Genomic DNA, 25,779 nt, shown 5'->3' with positions numbered 1-25,779 from the left:
AGGTTCACAAGGATGGTTCAATATACGCAAATCAATCAGCATCATACACCACATTAACAAAAAAAAAAAGTCAAAAATCATATGATCATCTCAATAGATGCAGAAAAAGCATTTGACAAAGTCCAACATCCATTCATGATCAAGACCCTTGCCAAACTGGGTATAGAGGGAACATTCCTGAATATAATCAAAGCCATTTATGATAAACCCACAGCAAATATAATCCTCAATGGGGAAAAACTGAAAGCCTTCTCACTCAAGTCTGGAACAACACACAGATGCCCACTCTCACCACTGCTCTTCAACATCGTTTTGGAAGTCCTAGCCACAGCAACTAGACAAACCAAAGAAATAAAAGGCATCCATATAGGAAGAGAAGAGATCAAACTGTCACTGTATGCAGATGACATGATACTATACCTAGAAAACCCTAAGGACTCAACCCCAAAACTCCTTGAACTGATTAATCAATTCGGCAAAGTGGCAGGATATAAGATTAACATTCAGAAGTCAGTTGCATTTCTGTATACCAGCAATGAAACATTAGAAAAGGAATACAAAAATACGATACCTTTTAAAATTGCACCTCTCAAAATCAAATACCTCGGAATACACCTGACCAAGGAAGTAAAGGACCTATATGCCGAGAACTATAAAACTTTAATCAAAGAAATCAAAGAAGATGTAAAGAAATGGAAAGATATTCCATGTTCCTGGATTGGAAAAATCAATATTGTAAAAATGGCCATACTACCCAAAGCAATCTACAGATCCAATGCAATCCCTATCAAATTACCCATGACATTTTTCACAGAACTAGAACAAACAATCCAAACATTTATATGGAACAACAAAAGACCCAGAATCGCCAAAGCAATCCTGAGAAACAAAAACCAAGCAGGAGGCATAACTCTCCCACACTTCAAGAAATACTACAAAGCCACAGTCATCAAAACAGTGTGGTACTGGTATCAAAACAGACAGACAGACCAATGGAACAGAATAGAGAACCCAGAAATCAACCCTGACACCTATGGTCAATTAATCTTTGACAAGGGAGGCAAGAACATCAAATGGGAAAAAGAAAGTCTATTCAGCAAGCATTGCTGGGAAACCTGGACAGCTACATGCAAAGCAATGAAACTAGAACACACCCTCACACCATGCACAAAAATAAACTCCAAATGGCTGAAAGACTTAAATATACGACAGGACACCATCAAACTCCTAGAAGAAAACATAGGCAAAACACTCTCTGACATCAACATCATGAATATTTTCTCAGGTCAGTCTCCCAAAGCAATAGAAATTAGAGCAAAAATAAACCCATGGGACCTCATCAAACTGAAAAGCTTTTGCACAGCAAAGGAAACCCAAAAGAAAACAAAAAGACAACTTACAGAATGGGAGAAAACAGTTTCAAATGATGCAACGGACAAGGGCTTCATCTCTAGAATATATAAACAACTTATACAACCCAACAGCAAAAAAACCAATCAATCAATGGAAAAATGGGCAAAAGACCTGAAGAGACATTTCTCCAAAGAAGATATACAGATGGCCAACAAACACATGAAAAAATGCTCAACATCGCTGATTATAAGAGAAATGCAAATCAAAACTACCATGAGATACCACCTCACACCAGTCAGAATGGCCATCATTAATAAGTCCACAAATAACAAGTGCTGGAGGGGCTGTGGAGAAAAGGGAACCCTCCTGCACTGTTGGTGGGAATGTCAACTGGTACAGCCACTATGGAGAACAGTTTGGAGATACCTTAGAAATCTATACATAGAACTTCCATATGACCCCGCAATCCCACTCTTGGGCATCTATCCGGACAAAACTCTACTTAAAAGAGACACGTGCACCCGCATGTTCATTGCAGCACTATTCACAATAGCCAGGACATGGAAACAACCCAAATGTCCATCAACATATGACTGGATTCGGAAGAGGTGGTATATATACACAATGGAATACTACTCAGCCATAAAAAAGAATGACATAATGCCATTTGCAGCAACATGGATGGATCTAGAGAATCTCATCCTGAGTGAAATGAGCCAGAAAGACAAAGACAAATACCATATGATATCACTTATAACTGGAATCTAATATCCAGCACAAATGAACATCTCCTCAGAAAAGAAAATCATGGACTTGGAGAAGAGACTTGTGGCTGCCTGATGGGAAGGGGAGGGAGTGGGAGGGATCGGGAGCTTGGGCTTATCAGACACAACTTAGAATAGATTTACAAGGAGATCCTGCTGAATAGCATTGAGAACTTTGTCTAGATACTCATGTTGCAACAGAAGAAAGGGTGGGGGAAAAAATGTAATTGTAATGTATACATGTAAGGATAACCTGACCCCCTTGCTGTACAGTGGGAAAATTAAAAAAAAATATTAAAAAAAAAAGAAATCCATACATAGAACTACCATATGACCCAGCAATCCCACTCTTGGGCGTATATCCAGACAAAACTTTCCTTGAAAAAGACACATGTACCCGTATGTTCACTGCAGAACTATTCACAACAGCAAAGACATGGAAACAACCCAAATGTCCATCAACAGATGACTGGATTAGGAAGGGGTGTGTGTGTGTGTGTGTGTGTGTATACACTGGAATACTACTCAGCCATAAAAAGAACAAAATAATGCCATTTGCAGCAACATGGATGGAACTAGAGACTCTCATACTGAGTGAAGTAAGTCAGAAAGACAAATACCATATGATATCACTTATATCTGGAATCTAATATATGGCACAAATGAACCTTTCCACACAAAAGAAAATCATGGACTTGGAGAATAGACCTGTGGTTGCCAAGGGGGAGGGGGAGGGAGTGGGATTGATTGGGAGCTTGGGGTTAATAGATGCAAACTATTACCTTTGGAATGGATAAGCAATGAGATCCTGCTGTGTAGCACTGGGAACTATGTCTGGTAACTTACAACAGAGCATGATAATGTGAGAGAAAAGAATGTATACATGTATATGTAACTGGGTCACCATGCTGTACTGTAGAAAAAAATTGTATTGGGGAAATAATAATAAAAAAATTTTTAAAAGTGCTTCTAATTAATTGTTAGGTTGAAGAGAAGATCATTTACAATTTCTTGTGGTAGGTAGAATTCTAAAGATGACCCCCCCAAGATTATTCCATCAAACAGTAATATACCACAAAAAAAGCTCCAACAAATTTAAGAGGATAGAAACTATATCAAGCATTTTTCCAACCACAATTGTATGAAACCAGAAATCAACTACAGAAAGAAAAATGGGAAAAGCACAATCACATGGAGACTAAAAAACATGCTACTAAAAAAAACAATGGGTTAATGATGAAATCGCAGAGGAAATCAGAAAAGATGTTGAGAAAAATGAAAACGGAAGCACAAATTTCTAAAATCTATGGGATGCAGCAAAAGCAGTTCTAAGAGGGAATCTCATAGCAATATAGGCCTTCCTCAAGAAATAAGAAAAATCTCAAATGAACAACCTAACTTAGCACCTAAGATAATTAGAGAGGAACAAAGCCCAAAGTCAGCAGAAGGAAAGAAATAATAAAGATCATAAAAGAGATAAATGAAATAGGGATTAAAAATAGAAAAGATTAGTAAACCTATAGTTTGTTTTTTGAAAAGATAAGCAAAATTGATAAACCTTTAGCTAGGATCACCAAGAAGAAAAATGAGAGGACCCAAATAAACAAAATAAGAAATGAGAGGACAAATAACAACTGATACCACAAATAGATTTAAAAAAATCAAAAGAGAATATTGTATTGTAATTATATGCCAACATATTGGACAACTTAGAAATGGCCAAATTTCTAGAAACATACAATCTGCCAAGGCTGAGTTTAGAAGAAATAGGCAATTTGAACAGATTAATCACTAGTTGTGAAGTTGAATTTGTAATTTAAAAAACAAAACAAAACTCCCAGCAAACAAAAGTCCAGGACAAGACAGCATCACAGGAGAAGTCTTCCAAACAACAGAAGAAGAATTATACCTATCCTTTTCAAACTATTCTAAAAAATTTGAGAATACTCTCAAATTCATTCTGTGAGGTCATCACTTACCCTGATATCAAAACCAGACAAAGATAATACAAAAAATGAAATTACGGACCTATATCTTTTATGAATATAGATGTAAACATCAACGAAACATTAACAAACTGAATCCAACAATATAAAAGTTCACACAACATGATCAATTTGGGTTTATTCCAGGGTTACTAGGCTGGTTCAACATTTGCAAATCAGTGTGATATATCTCATTAACAAAAAGAAGGATAAAAATCACACGATTATCTCAATAGATGCAGAAAAAAGCACTGGACATAACGTCTGTTTATGATAAAAACTCTCATCAAAGTGGGTATAGAGGGAACATATCTCAACATAATAAAGGCCGTTTATGATAAACTCACAGCCAGCATCATACTCAGTGGTGAAAAGCTGAAAGCCTTCCCACTAAATTCAGGAATAAGGCAAGGATGCCCACTCTCACCACTTGTATTTAACATAGTACTGAAACTCCTCGCTACAGCAATATGACAAGAAAAAGAAGTGTTATCCAAATTAGAAGGGAAGAGTTGAAACTGTCACTGTTTGCAGATGACATGATACTTCATATAGAGAACCCTAAAGTCTCCACCAAAAACTATTAGAACTGATAAATGAATTCAGCAAGTTTGCAGGATACAAGATTAAGGTACAGAAGTTGGTTACATTTCCATACACTAATAATGAACTTAGCAGAAAGAGAAAGTTTTAAAAAATATATCATTTAAAATCACATCGAAAAGAATTAAATACCTCAGAATTAACAAATTTCAAGTCACCAAGGAAATGAAATACCTACACTTTGAAAACTATAAAATATTGATGAAGAAAGTTGAAGATGATACAAAGAAAAGGAAAGATACTTCCTGCTCTTGGTTTATAAGAATTAATATTGTTAAAATGTCCATACTGGAAGGAGGAGACAAGATGGTGGAGTAAAAGAAACTTGAGCTCATCTCCTCTCACTAGAACACCAAAATCACAACTAACTGCTGAACAATCATTCATAAAACAAGACTAGAACCTACCAAAAAAGATGTTCTACATGCAAAAACATAAAGAAGAAACCCAGCAGGACAGTAGAAGGGATGCACTCGTGCTATTACCAAATCCCATACCCCCTGGGTGGGTGACCCACAAAATATAGAGTAATTATACTGCAGAAATTCCCCATAGGAATGAGAGTTCTGAGCCTCTTGTCAGACTTTCCAGCCTGGGGCCTTTGGCATCAGGAGGAGGAGCTCCCAGAGCATCTGGCTTTGAAGCCCAGTGGGGCTTGAGTGCAGAACTCCACAGGACAAGGGGAAGCAGATACTCCACTCTTGGAGGGCATACACAAGGTCTTGTGCGCACCAGGAACTAGGACACTGGAACCACCATTGCTGTGAAAAAGCCTAGTTTAGCCTATAGGAGATTCAAAGTCCACCTGGGGGAGAACTAAAGCACCTTAGCTGACAGACGACTTTACTATTTGAGTAAGGCCATCTTCTCTAGCCATAGCCAAATTATCAGACAACTATTGCTCCATGAGTGATCTCAGGAAAAACCGGTGGACAAATGGTCCAGTTTGCCCACAGAATAATGAGAAGACATATGTTTTAAGCCATTAAGCTTTGGGATGGTGTGTTCACTTCAGTAGATAATTGAAATGGGTCTGAATAAAAACAAGGCCATTACATACTGGAACTATGAGGAATGGGGTCAAGGTAGGCAGGGGAGTGGGGAGAGTTCCCCCTGGCCCTATTTGGGACAATCTGAGCATCAAAACAAACAAACAAACAAACAAATAAATAAATAAATATTGTAAAGGGTTACACATGAAAATCTTCATAGATATAATTAAACAAATAAATGGTAGAGGAGTTCCCATTGTGGCTCTATGGTAATGAACCTGACTAGTATCCATGAAGATGTGGGTTTGATCCCTGGCCTCAGTCAGTGGGTTAATGATCTGGTATTGCTGTGAGCTGTGGTGTAGGTTGCAGATGTGGCTTGGATTCTGCATTGCTCTGGCTGTGACATGGGCTAGCAGCTGCAGCTCCAATTCGCCCCCTAGCCTGGGAACCTCCATATGCTGTAAGTGCGGCCCTAAAAAGCAAAATAAGTAAGTAAGTAAATAAATAAATAAATGATAGAAATGGAAAGTTTACAGTTGAAGGTCAGCTGTCACATTTATAAGGAATTAATTACAAAGTCACAACTTAGAAACCGCCATAATAATAATAATAATTCAGAGAATATTCATCGATGTATGCTGAGAGATGAATATTTAAGGCATAAGAAGATATTCACATGGTCTCAAAGTATTTCCCATCAAGACATTAATTACAAGGAGGAACACAGTAATGTTACAGTAGAAAAGCCTGGCAGTTAACCATCTAAACAAATGATCAAAGTTACCATCACCATTATTGGGATACACAGCATGTGCCTCCTAACAGGACCCACTGAAGAGAACACAACATCGATTTTGTGTTATTCCAGTGATAAGTTCATAATCTGATATAATCATGAAGAAACATCAGGCAAACACAAATTGAGGAATATTTTACAAAAGAACTGTCCTGTACTCTTGAGAAATTCCAATATCATGAAACACAAAGAATGAAGAACTACTCCCAATTAAAAGAACTGAAGACATAAATATTGAATACACAGCCTGATCCTGGACTTTCTTCTGCTATAAAAGATACTATTGGGGCATTTGGAAAAATCTGAATGAGGTCTACAGATTAGATAATACTATTATATTTATACTAATCTCCTGATTTTGATAATTGTACTGTGGTTATATAAGAGAATGTTCTTTATTTTAGGAAATATACTGAGGTCTAAAATTGTATCACTCCTGCAATTTATTCCCAAGTGGTTCAGGAAAAGTTAAAATATACATTTATGTATTGTATTTGTGTGTGCGTGTGTGTGTGTGTATGCAGAGGGGAGAGAACTATTCTTGTAACTTTAATCTGAAGTTATGCCAAAAATTTTAAAGATAATTAATTAAGATAATGCAAATTAATACCACACTGCATACCCATTAGAATGGCTTAAACCAAAAAGACTGACAGTACCAAAGATGTGAAGAAACTGGAATCCTCATACATTGCTGATGAGGTTTCAAGTTAGAACAACCACTTTGGAAGAAAGTTTGGCAGATTTTTAAAAAAAGTTAAATATACTCTTACCAGATAGTCCAGCAATTCCACTTTTTGGTGTCTAGTCAAGAAAAGTGAAAACATATACCCACACAAAGATTTCTCTGTTTCATTGCAGCATTTAATAATAGCTAAAAACTGGAACACTGCTGTTGCAGCCAGTACTTCAGTGCAAGGGAAGGTCCTGGAAGAGGGATGGCGCATAATAAAACACAGAAGGCTCTTTTACATTTGAAAGTGGGGGACCAGGAGGCACTCTGTTCCGCAGAACAAAGGTGCCTAGGCTTTAGCCCACAGGACTTTTATTAGGGTAGGTTAATGAGCAAAATCAGGTGCAAGTAATGACAAAGCTATCTCTTAGTGGTTGTTCTTTTGCTTGTGTGCCAAATTTGTTTACTGCATAGTTCAGCAGTTTCAATGGTCCCCAACACATTCCAAATGTCCCTCGTGATTGAATGAACAAAATGTGGTATATTTATACAATGAAGTACTACTCAGCAATAAAAATTAAATTCTGACTCATGCAGTGATATAGATGAACCTCAAAAACATTACACTAATTGAAAGAGGCAAGGCAGAAAAGACTGTATGTTATATGGTCCCATTTATATGAAGTTAGGAAAACTGTAGAGATGAAAATATACTAGTGATTCTAGGACCAAGGGTAGGAATGAGGATTGATTGCAAACAGGCACAAAGGACTTTGGGGGAGTAATGGAAACCTAAAACTGGATTGTGAAAAAAAATTAAAAAAACCTAAAACTGGATTGTGGTGATGGTTGCACAGTTGAATCTTAAAATTAGTGACTTGTCTGATATATAAATTATACCTTGATAAATACATTTTTAAAAAGATTATACAGCTTCCCCCAAATGAGGAATAAATGGACTGACCATTCAGTAAATACTGGTGGAGTAATTGGCTATGGAAAAAAAAAAGTAGTTCCTTATCTTACACCACGAACACACACACACACACACACACACACACACACACACACACACACACGCAAATTCCAGCTGGTGTAAAGGCCTAAATTTAAAACTTTAGACTGTTCAGAAGAAAACTTAGAGAATATTTCTTTGCCCTTGAAGTGTGCAAGGTTTCCTATGACTGTAAAAGCACAAGGCAAAAATAAAAATATCAACAAATTAACAACTTTTAGATTAGAAATTCATGTACATCAAAAGGCACTAAAATAAAGCTTAAGGAATTTATTATAAACACAGCATTTATAACTAATAAAGGATTAATATGAAGAGTATATAAATAGTTCCTCTAATAAGAAGAAAATCCCTACAGTCTGACTGAAAAATGGTAATAAGATAGGAATATACAGTTTGCTGAAATTGAAATTGTGAAAGTCAATAAATATATGAAAAGAAATTCTGCTTCTCTGGTAATCGTGAAAATGCAATTTCAAATAATTATGTGACAGATATTCACATCTATCAGATTGGCAAAAATTTGTTTGATATTACTAACATTGATAGGGATTCTCCTAATCGCTGGTGGATGTAAAGTGGTACAACTACTTTGAAGTGCAATCTGGCATTATTTACTCACATTCATATTTACAACTTAGCAATTTTATATCCAGATATATTCCTAAGGAAAATATCAGAAGACATATACAAGGATGTTTATTGCAGCATTTTTCATAACAGAAAAAAAAATTTTCAAAATTGTTTTGGCTGTTCTGGATCTTTCCACCTTTTGGACTTCTGTCTTCCTTTGGCAGAAGTGAAATAAGTTTAATGATAGAAAAGCAAAAAGTGCCGGAAAATGCTCCTGGAATCCAGTGAACTTCAGGTGGGAAAAACTTCAAAGTGTAACTATTATCTGAGTCTTTTGGGTAATGAAATATTTTGTGAACTAGTCAATTTATCGTGGACTAGCACTAATCAAAGAATTGGACTTGATATTCCTTAAATTCCCTTCTAACCTGAACAGCCTATGGCTGTCATATTTATGTATGTAAGCTTTCTCTAATGACTTTGCATACTCCTGCTAATTTGTTATGCACAAACTTGTGAAGTATGCTAGTGAATTCATATTATTCTTATTTAAGTCCTACATGAGTACTTCATGCAAGAAATAACTGGGAGGAGTAGTTTTCTCATTTCATATCCAGATCTTCATGGAAGTAATTCCAGTATCCGCTCTTTCTTATCCCTCCCTCTTCCTCTTCCTCACTCCTCTCTCCCTCTCTCCCTTCCTTCCTCCCCTCCTCTTCCCTCCCCTTCCCTTCCCCTTTCCTCCACATCTGTGACATATGGAAGTTCGTGGGCCAGGGAGTAAATGTGCACCGCATCCTTGACCTACTCTCCTTGACCTACTCTACAGCTGCCGGAATGCTGGAGCCTTAACCCACCGTGCCTGGCTGGGGATAAAACCCAGGGAGACAGGAGTTCCTGTCATGGCGCAGTGGTTAACGAATCCGACTAGGAACCATGAGGTTGCGGGTTCGGTCCCTGCCCTTGCTCAGTGGGTTGGGGATCTGGCGTTGCCGTGAGCTGTGGTGTAGTTTGCAGATGCGGCTCGGATCCCGCGTTGCTGTGGCTCTGGCGTAGGCCGGTGGCTACAGCTCCGATTAGACCCCTAGCCTGGGAACCTCCATATGCCGCGGGAGCGGCCCAAGAAATGCCAAAAAGACAAAAAAAAAAAAAAAAAAAACCACCCAGGGAGACAATGCTAGATCCTTAGCCCGCTGCACCACAGCGGGAACTCCCAGTATCTGATTTTTCTAATGCATAGAGACAGTATAAATTGCAGTAGTTAAAATCTTGACCTCTGGAGCTAGACTGCATTGTTTTAAAACCTGGCTCCTCCACTTATTAGCTTTATATCCCTGGCAATTTATTTCTCCCCTTTATGCCCAGGTTTCTCTATCTATGAACCATAGTGGCATTTAAATATATAATATCAATATAAATAATCATGGTATGTATGGAAATAAAGCATTTAAAATACAGACAATTATAAATGTAAACCAAAAAGCAAGCACTGTGTGTTGGCTTTTATTAACAGAATAGCTTCAATCCTTAGAGGAACAAATGACTCATTATATTTTCAGGGAAAAAAATGAGAGGCCATTGAAATGAAGGAGGTGTGTGTGTGTGTGTGTGTGTGTGTGTGTGTGTGTGTGTGTGTATTAGAATATCTGCTTTTTGAATTAAGAGGTTCTTAACTAAGAAGCTGTGGAATCCTCTGCTTTTGGTAGAAATGCTGGCAATATACTTTCCCATAATAATGTTTATGATATGTCATCATCACTAGCTGGTGCTCTTTTTTTCAGGCTGGACGGCAGCTGGAAGCTGAGCAGGCCTACAAGTACACAATGAAGGTATGATGCAAATAACTCTGCTGTTTGTACTGTACTGAGGCTGGGAAAATGGGAGAAAGGTGCTGGCTTAATCAGGGCTTTATAGCATTTCACAATGAGAATATCTTTCAAGAGTTTTTTCTTATCTTTGCCATTATCATGGGGCTGCTGGGTTTGGAATAATAATCCATATATATTACCATAGGGGATCTTTTGTTAACTTCCTTGAGCCTCATATTCCTCACAAATCAAATTCAGGTGTTGGTCTAGTCCAGGGGTCAGCAAAGTTTTTCTGTAAAGGGCAAAATAGGAAATATTTTAGACTTTGTGGCTACATAGTCTCTATTGTAACTATTATACTCTGTCCTTGTAGTGCAAAAACAGCCATAGGCAATACACAAACAAATGAGCATGGCTGTGTTTCAGATAAAACTTTACTTACAGAAAGAGGCAGCAGGCTGGATTTGGCTCATGAGCCATCATTTGCCAACTCCTGGTCTAGTTTATCAGTTGTGATTGCAAGTAATTTGAACAAAGTGGGGAAAGAACAAAGGGGTGATGCTAACTATTTCACCTACTTTTAAAGAGACATGGCTTTTACATTTCTTGTAAAAATTTGGCCAAAATTGAAATTCCCCTCGCTCCAAGGAAAGCAGGAAATGTGGCTTTTTAGCTGGCTACATTGCTTCCCTGAAAATGAAGATTTTGTTAGTAAAAGAATGTTTTCAGTAGGCAACAAATGTGTCTACTACACATTTAGATTTTAAAATTAAACTTAGATCTAATGTCTTTGATTTCTTTCTCTCATTTGCCATATGGGAATATTACACATTGGTCAAGATATGGGTGATATGGTGAACTCTTTTTTTTTTTTCCTTCTTTTTAGGGGCACACCTTCGGCATGTGGAAGTTCCCAGGCTAGGGGTTGAAATGGAGCTGCAGCTGCCAGCCTACACCAGAGCCACAGCAATACCAGATCCAAGCTGCGTCTGTGACCTACAGCACAGCTTGTGGAAACACTGAATCTTTAACCCACTGAGCGAGGCCAGGGATTGAACCCACGTCCTTATGGATACTAGTGGGGTTCTAAACGTGCTGAGGCACAGTAGAAACTCCTTTAAAAATAAACATTATTTTACAAAAAAAAAAAAAATGCCCAGGTTGTGAGTGTTCACGTTATGAATTTTCAAAACGTGAACACATCCATGTAAGCAGCATACTGTTCTGAGTTCCTTTTTTTTTTTTTTTTTGTCTTTTTGCTATTTCTTGGGCCGCTCCCGCGGCATATGGAGGTTCCCAGGCTAGGGATCCAATCAGAGCTGTAGCCGCCAGCCTACGCCAGAGCCACAGCAACGCAGGATCCGAGCCGCGTCTGCAACCTACACCACAGCTCACAGCAACGCCGGATCGTTAACCCACTGAGCAAGGGCAGGGACTGAACCCGCAACCTCATGGTTCCTAGTCGGATTCGTTAACCACTGCGCCATGACGGGAACTCCCTGAGTTCTTTTTAATGGAGTTGCCATGAAACAGAGAATATAAGAAGAGTCAATTCCACCCCAAGGATGGAATTTAGCTGTGGCTCTGAAAATAAGAGGTCTCTACATAGGTATATCAGGCATGACCTATGTCCTTCCTATCCTCCTCTCATGCAGCTGAAATTGAAAGATGAGAATCTGCTTGCAGAGATCCACACAGTACAGGAGACAGTTGGCTTTGGAAATCCATCTTTCTGACATCTTCCACCTGAAGAATTTTCTGTATGGGATGCTAAGCTCCTTTCCTTCTCAGAGAAATTAAATCCTGGATGTTTCACCATATGAGGGCTGTGGATGAGTTAAAAAAAGATCTTCAACATAAATTGAAACTCATTCATGTATTTCCATTGGGTATCATACTGGATGGCTATGTTACTGGAAGTTTTACTGGTTGACAGTAAACCGGGTGGCAATAAAAATCTAAATAAGAGGTTTTGAATTCTATGTGGTTCTGGAATTAAGGTACACTGAAGTCATTTAAGAATTATATATTTTTAATAGATGCAAACTATTGCATTTGGAGTGGATAAGCAATGAGATCCTGCTTGTATAGCACAGGAAACTATATCTAGTCACTTGTGATGGAACATGATGGAGGATAATGCAAGAAGAATATATAGGTACGACTGGGTACCTTGCTGTACAGTAGAAATTGACAGAACACTGTAAGCCGACTATAATGGAAAAAATAAACACCATAAAAAATAAAAAGAATTATATATATATATTTTACATATAATTCCCCCACACCAGACCGTCAGCTTCCTTGGGGCAGGAACAGCACCCTTTCATCTTTGAGATCTCAGCACTGCACCTTGGCCCTAACGTGCTCAAAAGAAAGTTTGCTGGCAGGATGGATTTGTAGAGCAGTTTAGCACCTCTCAGCCGCTCTCGGTATTCTCCCCATATTCCTCCCTCCAGCAGGGACCCACAGCCAGAGGGAGCCGGGCGCTCGCACAGGGTTTGGCTGCCCCTTTCCGGAGGCAGTAAAGGCGCGTTGAGTTCTGCGTGCGGCGTTACCGGCACCATAGAGGCAAAAAGCGGAAGAGGCGGGGCAAATGGGCCATTCGCTTCCGGCACCGGGGAGCCAGGCTGGGGTCGCTGAGGGGTGAGGTCGGGGCTTCGGGGGCATTGACCTTTCCTGTCTGTCCGCCGTGCAGTCCTTGACCGTAGAGCCGATCGGCCGGAACTGGCGCACAGGCCCCGGCGCCCTCTGGCTGCGCCATGGTCCAGCTCAGTGAGTGGATAGGGGCCCCGGGAGACCTTCTGGGCGGTGGAGCGGGTAGGAGGCATGGGGGATAGCGTGAAGCTGCGCTCTCCTGGGCTAGTTGGAGGCAAGCCAGCCTGAAACAAACTGCCACACGTTTGATCCTCCCCTTTGTGTGAGTGTGTGTGTGTGTGTGTGTGTGTTTAAATTTTTGCGGAAACTCTGTGAAATAAATGGTTTTCATCATATATTTGAGGCAGCTGGGCTCCGACATGGTACAGAGCCAGTAAATGGCAGACCTGTGGTGAGTGCACTAGAGGGTGAGGAGGAAGGTCCTTTCTAGCTGGAGCGCATGAGAGGAGTTTGACAAAAAGAAAAAAAGGTATCTCGACAGATTGACAAGAGTTGGTTGGAAATAAGGACATTTCAGTAGAGGAAGGGAGTTGTTTCATCTGCCTCATTTAGTCCATTTTGTGCCCTCAGTTCTTGTGTCTTAACTGCTTATTTCTCCACAGCTACTGTTCTGTGCAGGGCCTACCGTGGAGGCCATTTAACCATCCGCCTTGCCCTGGGTGGCTGTACCAACCGGCCTTTCTACCGCATCGTGGCTGCTCACAGCAAGTGTCCCAGGGATGGCCGTTTTGTAGAGCAGCTGGGCTCCTATGATCCGCTGCCCAACAGTCATGGAGAGAAACTCGTAGCTCTCAACTTCGACCGGATCAGACATTGGATTGGCTGTGGGGCCCACCTCTCTAAGCCTGTGGAAAAGCTCCTGGGTAACTAACTCTGTACTAGTCTTACCTCTGAGAGGATTTTAAAATGAAGTCAATTCCAAAATCATGGGAACTCAGAACGATTTTCATTATCTCCAGGCTAATGAGGATTGGCGTGAGAACTGAAATTGATTAATTGCCGTTTAGAACCTGGAGACCCCTTTTGTGGACTCCTTTTGTGAAACTTTATGGGTGACTGAGATTTTTATGCTAAAAATTGGGAATGGTGTATCTTGAATGGATCTCTGTCAGTTGATTTTTTTATCAAGTAAGGAGAATAGTGTTAGGAAGTAGACAGTATCCATTGTCTTTTTTTTTTTTTTTTTTTTTTTTTGTCTTTTTGCTTTTTTGAGGGCTGCTCTCGTGGCATATGGAGGTTCCCAGGCTAGGGGTCTAATCGGAGCTGTAGCGCCGGCCTACGCCAGAGCCACAGCAACTTGGGATCCAAGCGGTGTCTGTGATCTACACCACAGCTCATGGCAATGCCGGATTCTTAACCGACTGAGCAAGGCCAGGGATTGAACCTGCAACCTCATGGTTCCTAGTCGGATTCGTTAACCACTGCGCCGCGACGAGAACTCCTATCCATTGTCTTCTTGCAGTAAATGGGAAGAAGGGAGTTGGGGGGAAGAGGTAAAACATTTTGGCAAGTGAAGAGCTTGTTTTGAATCTATGCTCTTCAGTTTGTTAGGCTTCAGTTCAGTGAGGCTGAGTTTCCAGGGAAACATTAACTTGTATTGTTATAATGAATGAAAATCCTGTTACTTTTAGGTCTTTCTGGCTTTTACCCTCTGCATCCCATGATGATCACAAATGCTGAGAGACTGCGACGGAAACGGGCACGAGAAGTCCTCTTAGCGTCTCAGAAAACAGATACAGAGGCTACAGAAACAAAAGCGAGCTGACTTAAATGAGTGTAGCAGTGGAAATAAGTTTAAGTCCAATTAAAACATTTGTGCAGAACTCTTAGTTTTATTAGACTTAGAGGTTAATAAATGTAGTTTTTAAAGTCACCCATGCTTTTCTGGCCTGAACAGGGCTCAGGGAAGGTTTGTTCTTGATTGACGTAAAGCTGGTATAGGTACTAATTAGCTTTTTCAGCCTTCATCTGGGGAAAATAGTGGTTGTGGGGTGGGTTGGATTCTGCCTCTATTGGACAACTTTTTAGCCTGCTGCCTTCCAAGACTTCCCTGTTTCAAAGCTGCCAACCAGAATGTTCATGGCCTATCCAAGTAATTCTTCCTGTAATCATTTGCGATCATCCCACCAACTCAAGAACACAGTTACTTCCAAGGTAGGTTTGTTATGAGCTTTTAGGCTACTTTTTAAGAATGAATAGCTGAAAGAAAGATAATGTTGTAAAGTACCTACATACATTCTAGGCCTTTTCCATGCAAGATTATTTTTGAGAATTACAAGGTATCATGAAGTTAGGTAGGGTTATCTCCAATTTATAGGTGGGGAAGCTGAGGTTTGGAAGAAGGCCACATAGTTTTAATAATGGGCAGAGCTAAGAGTCAACCCTCAGTGTGCCTACCTGGAGTCCTTTTCCAACATGTTATATTGTCAGTGGTGGAGGAATTGAGCAAAAATGAGGGGCTTTACAAAAGTCCACTTAAAAAGTCAGTGATAGAATCAGGTTTAGGTATCATGATTTGGTAATGTAAATGACTAGTTGTGCCAAAAACAAAAAAAAAAGAAAACAAACCCCAAATACATTATCTGTTCCACCAGAACTGTAGCAAGGATTATATTCTGTGTAAGATTAAAATATAGAAGATTTATAGAGGAGATTCTCAAGCTCTATCAGTGTACCGACTTATTTTATTCTCTGGGCTTTATATTCTGTGAATAGTTATCAGCCACCTCAAAATCTGGGGGTCACAAATTCTGCCAGGGTTGTCACTGTTTGGCCTCCACTTGCTTTGAGGAGACTTTGAAGGCAGGACAGGCAGAGAGGAACTGACTTTAGTTGGGTTGTATCTTGGATCTAGGAAAGAGAAATGTTTTGGAAACCACAGAAGTCTGGAAGTTAGATAATAATCTACCCTGGTTTGAGGTCTTCAGAGAAACTTCAATTGGTAGAGCAGAGGCAAATGTGATTCTGGAAAGTATTGATCAGTTAGGGGAACTGATGTGAAATGGGTATTACTTTGAGCTACTGAGTTTCTGCCAACTCGACTACTGTTGTCTGTCTTTTTTAAAAGATTCGTATATATACAACTTCCTGTGTGGGCTCATCCTCTCCCTGATTTCCAAAGTTTTCTCTAACCCTGGCCTTGCTTTGGATTTCCAGGCCCAGATTTTTCACCATGTTTTAAATGATTGCATCAGCCTATCTTGCTACTACCTCAAATCCAACATGCTTTAGAAAACCTTTGCTTCTGAAGTTGACCTTTTTTTTTTTTTTCTTTTTTTTTTTTTTTGCGGGGATGGGAGGGGGACGTGCCTGCAGCATATGGAATTACCAAGCCAGAGAAAGAACCCGGACCAGAGCAGTGACATGAGCTGCTGCAGTGACAAGGCTGGATCCTTAACCTGCTGCACCACAAGAGAACTCCCCCAAAGCTTGTGTTTTTATTAAGATGATTGTTGGATTATATTATCTCCACCAAAGTGGAGGAGCTGTTAAGGTGAATAGGAATGATTCTGTAATAAATGTCAAATCTAGACTCTCAGATTAAAAAAGTTTTTAAAAGATTGGTATTTTGTGTTTTTTGTTTAATGTAGGCTTATTTATTGCAGGACTCAAGGGAAAGTCCCTTCCCAGCAGTTCCGCCACCTGTAGGATGCAAAATTATTTGGGCCTTAGAGCTCTATATACTCTTGTCAAATCATCATTGGAAAAGAGCAAATCTATTTAATCTTTAGGTTAAACCATGTGAAATTGCCAAACGCCAATGTTAGGCTTTTTTTTTTTTTTTAAACTGAAAAAAAGCAAAAAAACAGCATTGCAGGAGTTGCCCGCTGTGGCGCAACGGGATCAGCAGCATCTCTGGAGTTCTGGGACGCAGGTTCAATACCTGTCCCCTGCACGTGTTGCACATGTTGCCGCAGCTGTGGAGGTGGTCACAACTGGGGCTGGGATCTGATCCCTGGCTCGGAAACTCCATTTGCCGCGGGGCGGTCGAAAAAACCCCACCAAAACAACAATGCATAGATTCAGCTTAATATGATGAACGTTCCTTATACTGCATAAACTGAGCGGGGATTTTGAGAATATAGCTGCCAAGTTTCGAAAATAAGGGGAGTCGGGCCGCGGAGGAGAGGGCGGGGTAGAAGGAGATCCCCTAGGTCAGAGAGATCTGGGACGCCGTAGCCACACCCTGTCTCTACCTCGGCTGACGCCAGCTTTAACCACGCCCCATTTTGCAGCCGTCGTAAAGTGTGGCGTCGAGACCCCGCCCCTTCCTGCGCCTCTTATGACGCAGGCGCCCTGGGCGTTTTGCGCGGGAAAAGGAAGCGGTGTAGTGTTCTGCTCTGTTGTAGGGACCTGCTGTTTTCAGTGAGGCTGCCGCCCGCTCTGCACCACTACCAGCCATGGGACTTCTGGAGCTGTGCGAGGAAGTATTCGGAACCACCGACCTATACCGAGTGTTGGGCGTGCGACGCGAGGCCTCAGACGGCGAGGTCCGACGTGGTTACCACAAAGTGTCCCTGCAGGTGCACCCGGACCGGGTGGGCGAGGGCGACAAGCAGGACGCCACTCGCCGCTTCCAGGTACGCTAGACCCCGCTCCACCCGCCGCCCGGGCTTCTTTCCGTCTCCTGGCCGCTTAGCGCCGCCCGGGTGAAGTAAGCGGAACCCGGCCTGGCGTTTTCTAATCTTTTTTTTTTCCGCGGTGTTGTTCCAGTGAGGGGGCAGGGGTGACTTCTGGATGCTCTTTCCCGCAGATCCTCGGGAAGGTCTATTCCGTTCTGAGTGACAAAGATCAGAGGGCAGTGTACGATGAGCAGGGAACTGTGGACGAGGATTCTGATGTGCTCAGCCAAGATCGGGACTGGGAGACCTATTGGAGATTACTCTTTAAAAAGGTAAAGAACTCTGGAGATTTCCTTGTGACTGTTACCATCATTCATTCAACGAAGATTTATTGGATGCCTCTAAGGTCTTGCACTTTGTATTGTGTAAAAATGAGGAAATTTTTATTTGGCTTCGATATATTAATAAATACCCACAGGCATTCCTCAGGAGATACCTATCTAACCTATTGATCTTGAGGAAAGACAAATTTAACTATTAGGTTGAACCATGTGTATGTGTGAAACCATACACATACACACACTTAACTGAAATGGATCTTTAATCATCTGTTGATGTAGAATGATTATAGTAAAAGGGGGGCATTTAATTTTTTTTACAAGATGTGCTTTATTTTACATATCTAGATGCAAGTTTTGAGTATTTTCCTGGGTCTCTTCCCAACTTTGAAAACTTCACTTAAATTTTTCTGATCTGTAGCTTAGCAGTTGTAAAGGTCGGGCTGAGAGAACTCTGGAAAATCTTTGGCGTAGAAAATTTGGTTCCTTAAAACAGTTTCAGCTCAAGTAACGTGTATTGGGGAGAAGCATTTCAAGACCTAAATTTAGTTTTTACTAGAGTTCCTTTTATTTAAAATAAAATTCTCAAAGTTAAAGCATATATCTCTCATTTGTTCAGATATCTCTAGAGGACATTCAAGCTTTTGAAAAGACATACAAAGGTTCTGAAGAAGAGCTGGCTGACGTTAAACAGGCCTATCTAGACTTCAAGGGTGACATGGATCAGATTATGGAGTCTGTGCTGTGTGTGCAATACACAGAAGAACCCAGAATAAGGAATATTATACAACAAGCTATTGATGCTGGAGAGGTCCCATCCTATAATGCCTTTGTCAAAGAATCGAAGCAAAAAATGAATGCAAGGAAAAGAAGGGTAAGATTTTGAATGCTCTTTGTTATTTATATCTTGACTGCTTCCGAAAAGAATTTGAGGATATTTACAGTAATAAAAATACATAAAAGAAAAAGAAAATATATCTAAGACCACTGAGGACTTCTCTGGTGGTGGCCTAGCAGTTAAGGACTCTGTGTTGTCACTGCTGTGACTCAGGTCACTGCTGTGGCTTGGGTTCAGTCTCTGGCCCAGGAACTTCCCCATGCTATGGGTGTGGCAAAAAAAAAAAAAAACAAAACAAAAACAGAAAACACTGAAAAAAGGATAAGGGTTAACTTTATACTAGTTTTCATCTAATAAAATGAGCATATCAGCTCATTAAGGGAACCTTTTTTTTAACCTACTATGTTGTGCTCAGGAGGATTTTATGGCATGGATTATTTAGATAATCAATATTTTAAAGTAGCACTGAAATATTCTTCATATGGGCCAGTTCTTGTAGCCTTGCTGGGGCATTCCTGGGAGATGAAGTAAGGGAGCCCAGATACCTAAGCTAGATTGTGGTTCTTACTTGGTTAAAGGGTGGGGAGAGGGTGACAGAGACTGTGTCTGTTTTTCAGACTGTGTCTTTTTAATTCAGATTCCTTTGGTCTTGCCCAGATTGATCCTTGAATTGGACCCAGAAAATACCTTCTTTTTTTTTTGCATTTTAGGGCCGCACCCTCGGCATATGAAAGTTCCCAGGCTAGGGGTCGAATTGGAGCTGTAGCCACTGGCCTACACCACAGCCACAGCAACACCAGATCCAAGCTGTGTCTGCGACCTATACCACAGCTCACAGCACTGCTGGATTCCCAACCCACTGAGTGAGGCCAGGGATTGAACCTGCATCCTCATGGATTCATTTCTGCTGCACCACAACGGGAATTCCCCAGAATGTACATTTTCTTAAACAAATGATTTAGTTTATTTTTTATGAAGGTTTTTCTAAATACAACTTGGGATACACTTTTATGGAGTATCAAGGGTTGTGACTCATGTGTCCTTTATACCCATATTAATCTCTCGAGATGGTGAGGATAAGGATGATGGTAGGGAAAAGGAGTTTAAGGATATCTGGGGTTCAGGGAGGGAGTGCATTCAAGGTGGCAGACATCTATGCCTCTAGTCAGGAGGAAGACCAGATTGGTACTGAAGTCACCATTGCTGGCTTTCATAGTGAGAGCTCCATGGAAAGCGGACAGTCTAAGATTTTAGCTCTTTGGTGGGTACCTTATTATGTGTGGCTGAACTGGAGGTGAAGGAAAGTCTGCACCTTTTAGGTGCTAGATACGCAGGAGAAAGGTGACACCTGAGATGAATTGAGAGAAGCGAATGTGTATCAAGATCATCATTTTGACTCACAGGTTACATCTGTTTCCATTCAAGTTGACAATTTAGCTTAAGTTGTTAATCATTTTTTTCAGATGAAACTGAGCACAGCTGTATTCAGCAATAGGCTGTTAGCTTGAAAAACTTCCTGTGAGTTTGGTGGGGGGCGCAGCAGAATAGTTTTGAGAGGCACTCCTGCAAACTTGGAGAGGGAGAATAGTTATTAAAAGAAACGGAATACAAGGACTGAAAGTAGACAGTGGAAACTGTCTCTGTTTATTGGAATAACAAGGTCCTAATGTGCCATCATTCTGAGTATTAATAGCATTCATTGTTGTTAAGAAAATTCACTGAGGGGGAGGGTGGGGCATCTTAGACTCTTAGTTGTTGCCCTGAAGGAAAGAATAAACTAATTATTAACCTTTCCCAAGGTATTCTTGTGGTATTTTGGAATCAGTGTTCTAGTAAAATTTGGCAAGAGGAGGTAGCTTTGAAATCCAGTAAAGAAAGGTTAAAACTGAATTTGTTAGTGCTGATCCTAACTTCTCAGGGGAAATTTTAAACCAGGGTTGCTCTCAAGGCTGCCTTGAGTCACATGTAGTAAATTCGATTTCCAGAGGAGGACTCTAAATTCTGGCAACATTTTGAGGGCATCCTTGGTTAAGTGATCTTTCCTAGCATTTTGTTTTCCTTCCTGTCACCACGTGGTTTATGAAACCAAACTGCCTGCTCGCCCCTAGCAGGTAGAAATGGGGAACACTCAGAAATGCTTATTGGAGTCAGGATCTACTCCTTGCTGTCAGCAATGTTGCCTTTTAGTGAAGGACACATACATAGGTAATTTTATCCTTTTAATCTGTGTAATTCTCAGAGCGAAAGGGTCTTAACATAGATTTGCTTCTGGGAAAGAGGGTGTATTTTTAGTTTTGCTGGATTGCCATGGAATCTCACATGATTTTCTGTTTTAGGCTCAGGAGGAGGCTAAAGAAGCAGAAATGAGTAGGAAGGAGTTGGGGCTTGATGAAGGAGTGGATAGCTTGAAAGCAGTCATTCAGGTAAACCTGGCAGGCTGTCTGTGAAGGGGGCCGCCAGTTCTTTCATGTTCTGATTCCTACTGCTAATAATTTCTTTGGAGTGTGTGATTATAGTGTTGTGGGCATTTTGTTTGCTTTTAAGACGTAATTCAGGTACTATATATTCATCCTTTTAAAGTGTACAGTCAATGATTTTTAGAAAATTTAGCAGGTTTTACCATCATCAGCACTAATTCCAGAATATCTTCATCACTCTAAACAGAAACCACTTATCCATTACCAGTCATTCCTTATTCTCCCTTTGCACCAGCCCTTGGCAACCACTAAGTACTTCTATCTCTATGGACATCTTGTGTTTTGAAAGCTTGTGTTTTAACTTTTCAAACAGAGCAGACAAAAGGATCGGCAAAAGGAAATGGACAATTTTCTGGCTCAGATGGAAGCAAAGTACTGCAAACCTTCCAAACGAGGACAGAAAAAAACGACTCTCAAGAAAGAAAAGAAATAATGGAATTTTCTCTTCAAAGGCCTTAGGTGTTAATTGGTGCCATTGTAGGCAAGGTATAGTCAAGATTTGAAGACAAGTGTCAACCAAACCCTTGAGAGAAGTTGTCTTTCAGGCCTGAATTATTCAGATTGACTACATAAACCAAGCGGAATCCTCTCAAACTGATCTCAGAATATCCTAGAAATACCCTGTAATTCTGGTAGGTCTTTGTATGAAAGAATTTGGTGGTGATCATGAGGGAACAGGAGGGTGGTGTACTTCCTGACAGTACTTTTCTATGGGTCTTCTGTACAAGGCATTATCCAGAATGCCTCCCACCTTCAGCACTTATCATTTTACCACATGGGAGTGAGCTGCAGAGTACTGAGTGATGTGTATTTATTAGAACAGGTAATCTCTTAGCTGTCAGGCCTTCAGTATGGTTGCTGGATATCTGTCTTCCAAGTCCTTGCCAGTTTGCTTTAGCCTTATCTCGCATAGACTCTCTGTTTTTCTCAACCAAGTTTTATACTCGGCTTGACATATCTGGGAGAAACGGGTTATTCACATTACTTCAAGCATCTTTGTAAGACTTATAAATGATTAAATAAACAAGTAAAAAATGACTGTTAAGTTCTGGGGGAGCTTTTTAAATGATCCCAGTATGATCATTTAAAAGATATCCAGAAAAAAACATGAATGGTGCTTAGGATAAAGGAGAGAAGAGGTAGTTCTCTGGTCAGTGGTCTAGTGGTTACGACTAGGCACTTTCACTGCTATAGCCTAGGTTCAATTCCTGGTCTGGTCTGGGGACTGCGGTCCCTCATCAAGCTGCTGCATGCTGGCCAAACAGAGAAGAAAAGTAGTCCTAGTCAGATTGTAGTAGATCCCTTGTTTGAGTAGCATAAAGAGATGTTGTAGTCCTGGCGATAACTGCTGAATGTCCTTAGGTCACTACTGAGTTTGTCTGAACTTGTTTCCTCATCTATAAAAGGGTAAGGAAGCTGGGCTAAATGACTTGTTGAAGCCTCTTTCTGACTCTTTAACCTTGAAAAGCAAACCATCTTGATCGAGTGGTTTGTTAGCACATACTCATGGTATTGGTTTGTGAGAATAATACAGAGATTTTTGACTTAAATTTAGATGAGCTGATAAGAATTCATTAGAATATATGGAAAAATTTCAGAGACTGTTTAACTTGAAATCTCTTATATGCTAATATATTCGATACCATATGTGTAAAACAAACCTGTTACTGAGATTCATGTATCATAATTTATCTGAGGTAAGCACATGGCACATTTTCAGTTTGTGATTATAAACAGGTTAAAATAAAAGTATAATTTAATGCAGGTTGTTTGAAGCATCTGTCTTCATATGATAGCATTAAAACACATTAATATAATAAAAAATGATCATGTCAGTTTATCAACTCTGAAGATAAACAGTAAGATCTAAAATCAGTATGACCATCAAAATTAAAATTTAGTGAAATTAAAATAAATTTAAGCCATAGTTAAAAACACTGCTGCATTCAGGAGTACACTCAGGAAAGGTCCATATTAAAAATCAAAAGAATGTCAAATTTCTCTTTGGTCTTAGGATACGTTTATACTGGACTAATTTCCAGGGTTTCTGAAATTTCAAGGAATTGTGTCTTGCTGGCTCACTAACAGAAAGATTCTATAAATTTTTTAATTGCCTTTCTTAGACATGTAGGAGAAAAATCTGGCAAGATGAGTTTAATATATAGGAAAAATAGGACCACTAAAGTACTTTAAGAAGAAGCATAACATGTGATGTCAAGCAGGCATCGTGAGGTTGAACTGTCCTATCCTAAAATAAACAAACAAAAAAATGCACTGATTTGTTACTTTACATCAAGTGCTCAACGTTTATGTCTTTACTTACTTATCCTGCCATATACATCTTTCTGCCTGTGGGACTAGATGTCTAAAAAGAAAGCTTTAGGGATGACATCTGTATGATGAACAGTTCAGATTTTTGGTGGCACTATCTCCTAAAAATGACTTAAAATTGAGTACACTTCTCTAGAAATTAAACACAAGCAGAAGTATTCCAAAGCCAGTGATAACTTAATGTTATCAAATAATTTGCTACTTTCTGTGTGTGTACAGTCTGACAGAATCCTTTAGTAATTGAACTGATCATTAACAGACAACATGAGCAGTGATTTGGAGGAAATTATTCATTTGTTACATCTTTGGGTACAAACTTATGTGTCCAGTGGAATGGTTAACTTATGCAGAAAGAAGTAATTGGAGATGGAAACAGTACCTATGTAATCTTTGGCTGATACTGCTCTCAGTCAGTTGTACCAAAATAACTCTTCATGAAGATGCTTTCAGGTTGTCTCTTGTGTACAAGCTCTGTATCATTAGTTGACTCAACACTGATTTGTGAAACCTTCCCATGTGTTCCCTGCAGCCTGAAGCAGTTTCGTCTCATCTGCCCTATGGTCCCTGCCTGGTTCTAGAGATTGGTCCACCTCTGTTTTGAGATTTTGTAGACCCGTGTAACTGAGGACCTGTCAGACAAAGATGACATCATAAAGTAACATTAGTAGACATTCTAGGTTTGATTATCTTAAGTTCATGTGTTCATGTGTACAGGGCTTTTTTGCTCCAATTATCAGTTAGCCTTTTTTTTTTTTTTTTTGCTTTTTAGGGCCACACCAGTAGCATATGGAAGCTCCCAGGCTGGGGATCGAATCAGAGCTACAGCTGCCAGCCTACGACACAGCCATAGCAATGAGTGATCTGAGCTGCGTCTGCGACCCACACCACAGCTCACAGCAACGCCAGACTGCTGACCCACTGAGGGGCCAGGGATCGAACCTGCATCCTCATGGATACTAGTCAGATTCATTTCCGCTGCGCCACAACAGGAACTCCTAGTTAGACTTTAAATTTGGAAACTGACCAAATGATATATATTTACCAAGGCAATAAAAATTGCATATTTTATATAAAAACATAAAATCTACATTAAGAGGTGAAAACAGTAATCTAATTTTAGAAAGTAGCCACTAATTTAAAAAGACTAAAACATCTATTTCACATACCTAAATATTATACAAGCTATATCTGACCATAAGTGTGGTTGAATGTAAAAATTTTAGCTCAGAGGCGGCAATGCTGCTTTGAGCACTGGTCTAAGAATAGAATCCACTGAAAGCATTCAGAGACTACCAAACAATGCTACTAGGAACTGAACTAAGAGAATTCACTTGGACTACAGAGATGGTTTGGGGCAGGTTACTTTTTAATGTACTTGGTTGGTTTTTTTTCTTTTTCTTTTTTTGTCTTTCTTTAGGCCCGCACCTGTGGCATATGGAGATTCCCAGGCTAGGGGTCCAATTGGAGCTGTAGCCACCGGCCTACGCCACAGCCACAGCAACGCAGGATCCAAGCTGTGTCTGCAATCTACACCAATGCCAGATCCTTAGCCCACTGAGCAAGACCAGGGATTGAACCCACAACCTTATGGTTCCTAGTCAGATTCGTTTCCACTGTGCCATGACAGGAACTCCTAATGTACTTGTTGATTAATCTGATTATTAATAGGAAACATTTCAACTGCCCAGTAGTTCTTAATTTTACCTACAACATAATGAGAAAATGACCCTGATGGTGATAAGACCATTTTAGGGAGAATTAAAACATTCTTAAATTTTCTCCCATCACTCTTATGAAAATAGAGACTATACAATATAACTTAGAAGTCAAAGAAGTTAATGGGCTTGAGTTCCCGTCATAGAATGAATCTGACTAGGAGCCATGAGGCTGCAGGTTCGATCCCTGGCCTGGCTCAGTGGGTTAAGGATCCAGCGTTGCCGTGAGCTGTGGTGTAGATTGCAGATGCAGCTTGGATCCTGTGTTGCTGTGGCTGTGGTGTAGGCCAGCAGC

At 40.2% G+C, this 25,779-nt stretch overlaps 4 protein-coding genes across 11 annotated transcripts in view; 3 read left to right on the top strand and 1 right to left on the bottom strand.

The window, feature by feature from the left end:
* CFAP70 (cilia and flagella associated protein 70) overlaps positions 1–12,531 on the top strand; it is a 124,630-nt gene extending 112,099 nt beyond the window's left edge. For all 5 annotated transcript variants that reach the window (XM_005671099.3, XM_005671098.3, XM_013983341.2 and 2 more), the window contains 2 exons: positions 10,539–10,586; positions 12,221–12,531. In XM_005671099.3, coding sequence (XP_005671156.1) covers positions 10,539–10,586; positions 12,221–12,301 — 129 coding nt within the window. In that variant the 3' untranslated portion in view covers positions 12,302–12,531. The remainder of the gene's footprint in view (positions 1–10,538; positions 10,587–12,220) is intronic.
* MRPS16 (mitochondrial ribosomal protein S16) lies at positions 13,161–16,783 on the top strand. Of its 2 annotated transcripts, XR_001301010.1 has the most exons (4): positions 13,161–13,340; positions 13,826–14,086; positions 14,855–15,377; positions 16,523–16,783. XR_001301010.1 is itself a non-coding variant. In XM_003483499.4 (3 exons), exons 1-3 carry the CDS (start codon positions 13,328–13,330, stop codon positions 14,986–14,988), a joined length of 408 nt encoding a protein of 135 aa, XP_003483547.1. In that variant the 5' UTR covers positions 13,161–13,327; the 3' UTR covers positions 14,989–16,783. The 2 variants fall into 2 exon arrangements, 1 of the variants encoding a protein (XP_003483547.1); XM_003483499.4 differs by having other exon boundaries at positions 14,855–16,783.
* On the top strand, positions 17,499–23,202 carry DNAJC9 (DnaJ heat shock protein family (Hsp40) member C9). The gene is made up of 5 exons (XM_003483498.4): positions 17,499–17,803; positions 17,977–18,117; positions 18,743–18,997; positions 21,298–21,384; positions 21,752–23,202. The coding sequence occupies exons 1-5, from the start codon at positions 17,624–17,626 to the stop codon at positions 21,869–21,871; spliced, it is 783 nt and encodes a 260-aa protein (XP_003483546.1). The 5' UTR covers positions 17,499–17,623; the 3' UTR covers positions 21,872–23,202.
* Positions 21,978–25,779, bottom strand: part of FAM149B1 (family with sequence similarity 149 member B1) — a 73,166-nt gene continuing 69,364 nt past the window's right edge. For 2 of the 3 annotated variants that reach the window (XM_021074321.1, XM_021074322.1), the window contains one exon: positions 24,044–24,398. In XM_021074321.1, coding sequence (XP_020929980.1) covers positions 24,325–24,398 — 74 coding nt within the window. In that variant the 3' untranslated portion in view covers positions 24,044–24,324. Of the gene's footprint in view, positions 24,399–25,779 lie in introns of all 3 variants that reach the window. The other variant, XM_013983338.2, reaches the window with a different exon arrangement.

This window comes from Sus scrofa, chromosome 14, assembly GCF_000003025.6.
Source record: "Sus scrofa isolate TJ Tabasco breed Duroc chromosome 14, Sscrofa11.1, whole genome shotgun sequence".
In the NCBI taxonomy this organism is placed as follows: domain Eukaryota; kingdom Metazoa; phylum Chordata; class Mammalia; order Artiodactyla; family Suidae; genus Sus; species Sus scrofa.
This window is presented reverse-complemented; position numbering and strand designations above follow the sequence as displayed.

What these genes read in the sequence shown, in the direction of transcription:
- MRPS16 (XM_003483499.4), top strand. An exon ending in GCCTGTGGAAAAGCTCCTGG is followed by an intron (nt 14,087 to 14,854) that starts GTAACTAACTCT and finishes TGTTACTTTTAG; the next exon opens with GTCTTTCTGGCTTTTACCCT.
- DNAJC9 (XM_003483498.4), top strand. Translation starts at nt 17,624, where the DNA reads ATGGGACTTCTGGAGCTGTGCGAGGAAGTATTCGGAACCACCGACCTA. An exon ending in ACGCCACTCGCCGCTTCCAG is followed by an intron (nt 17,804 to 17,976) that starts GTACGCTAGACC and finishes TCTTTCCCGCAG; the next exon opens with ATCCTCGGGAAGGTCTATTC. An exon ending in TGAATGCAAGGAAAAGAAGG is followed by an intron (nt 18,998 to 21,297) that starts GTAAGATTTTGA and finishes TTTCTGTTTTAG; the next exon opens with GCTCAGGAGGAGGCTAAAGA.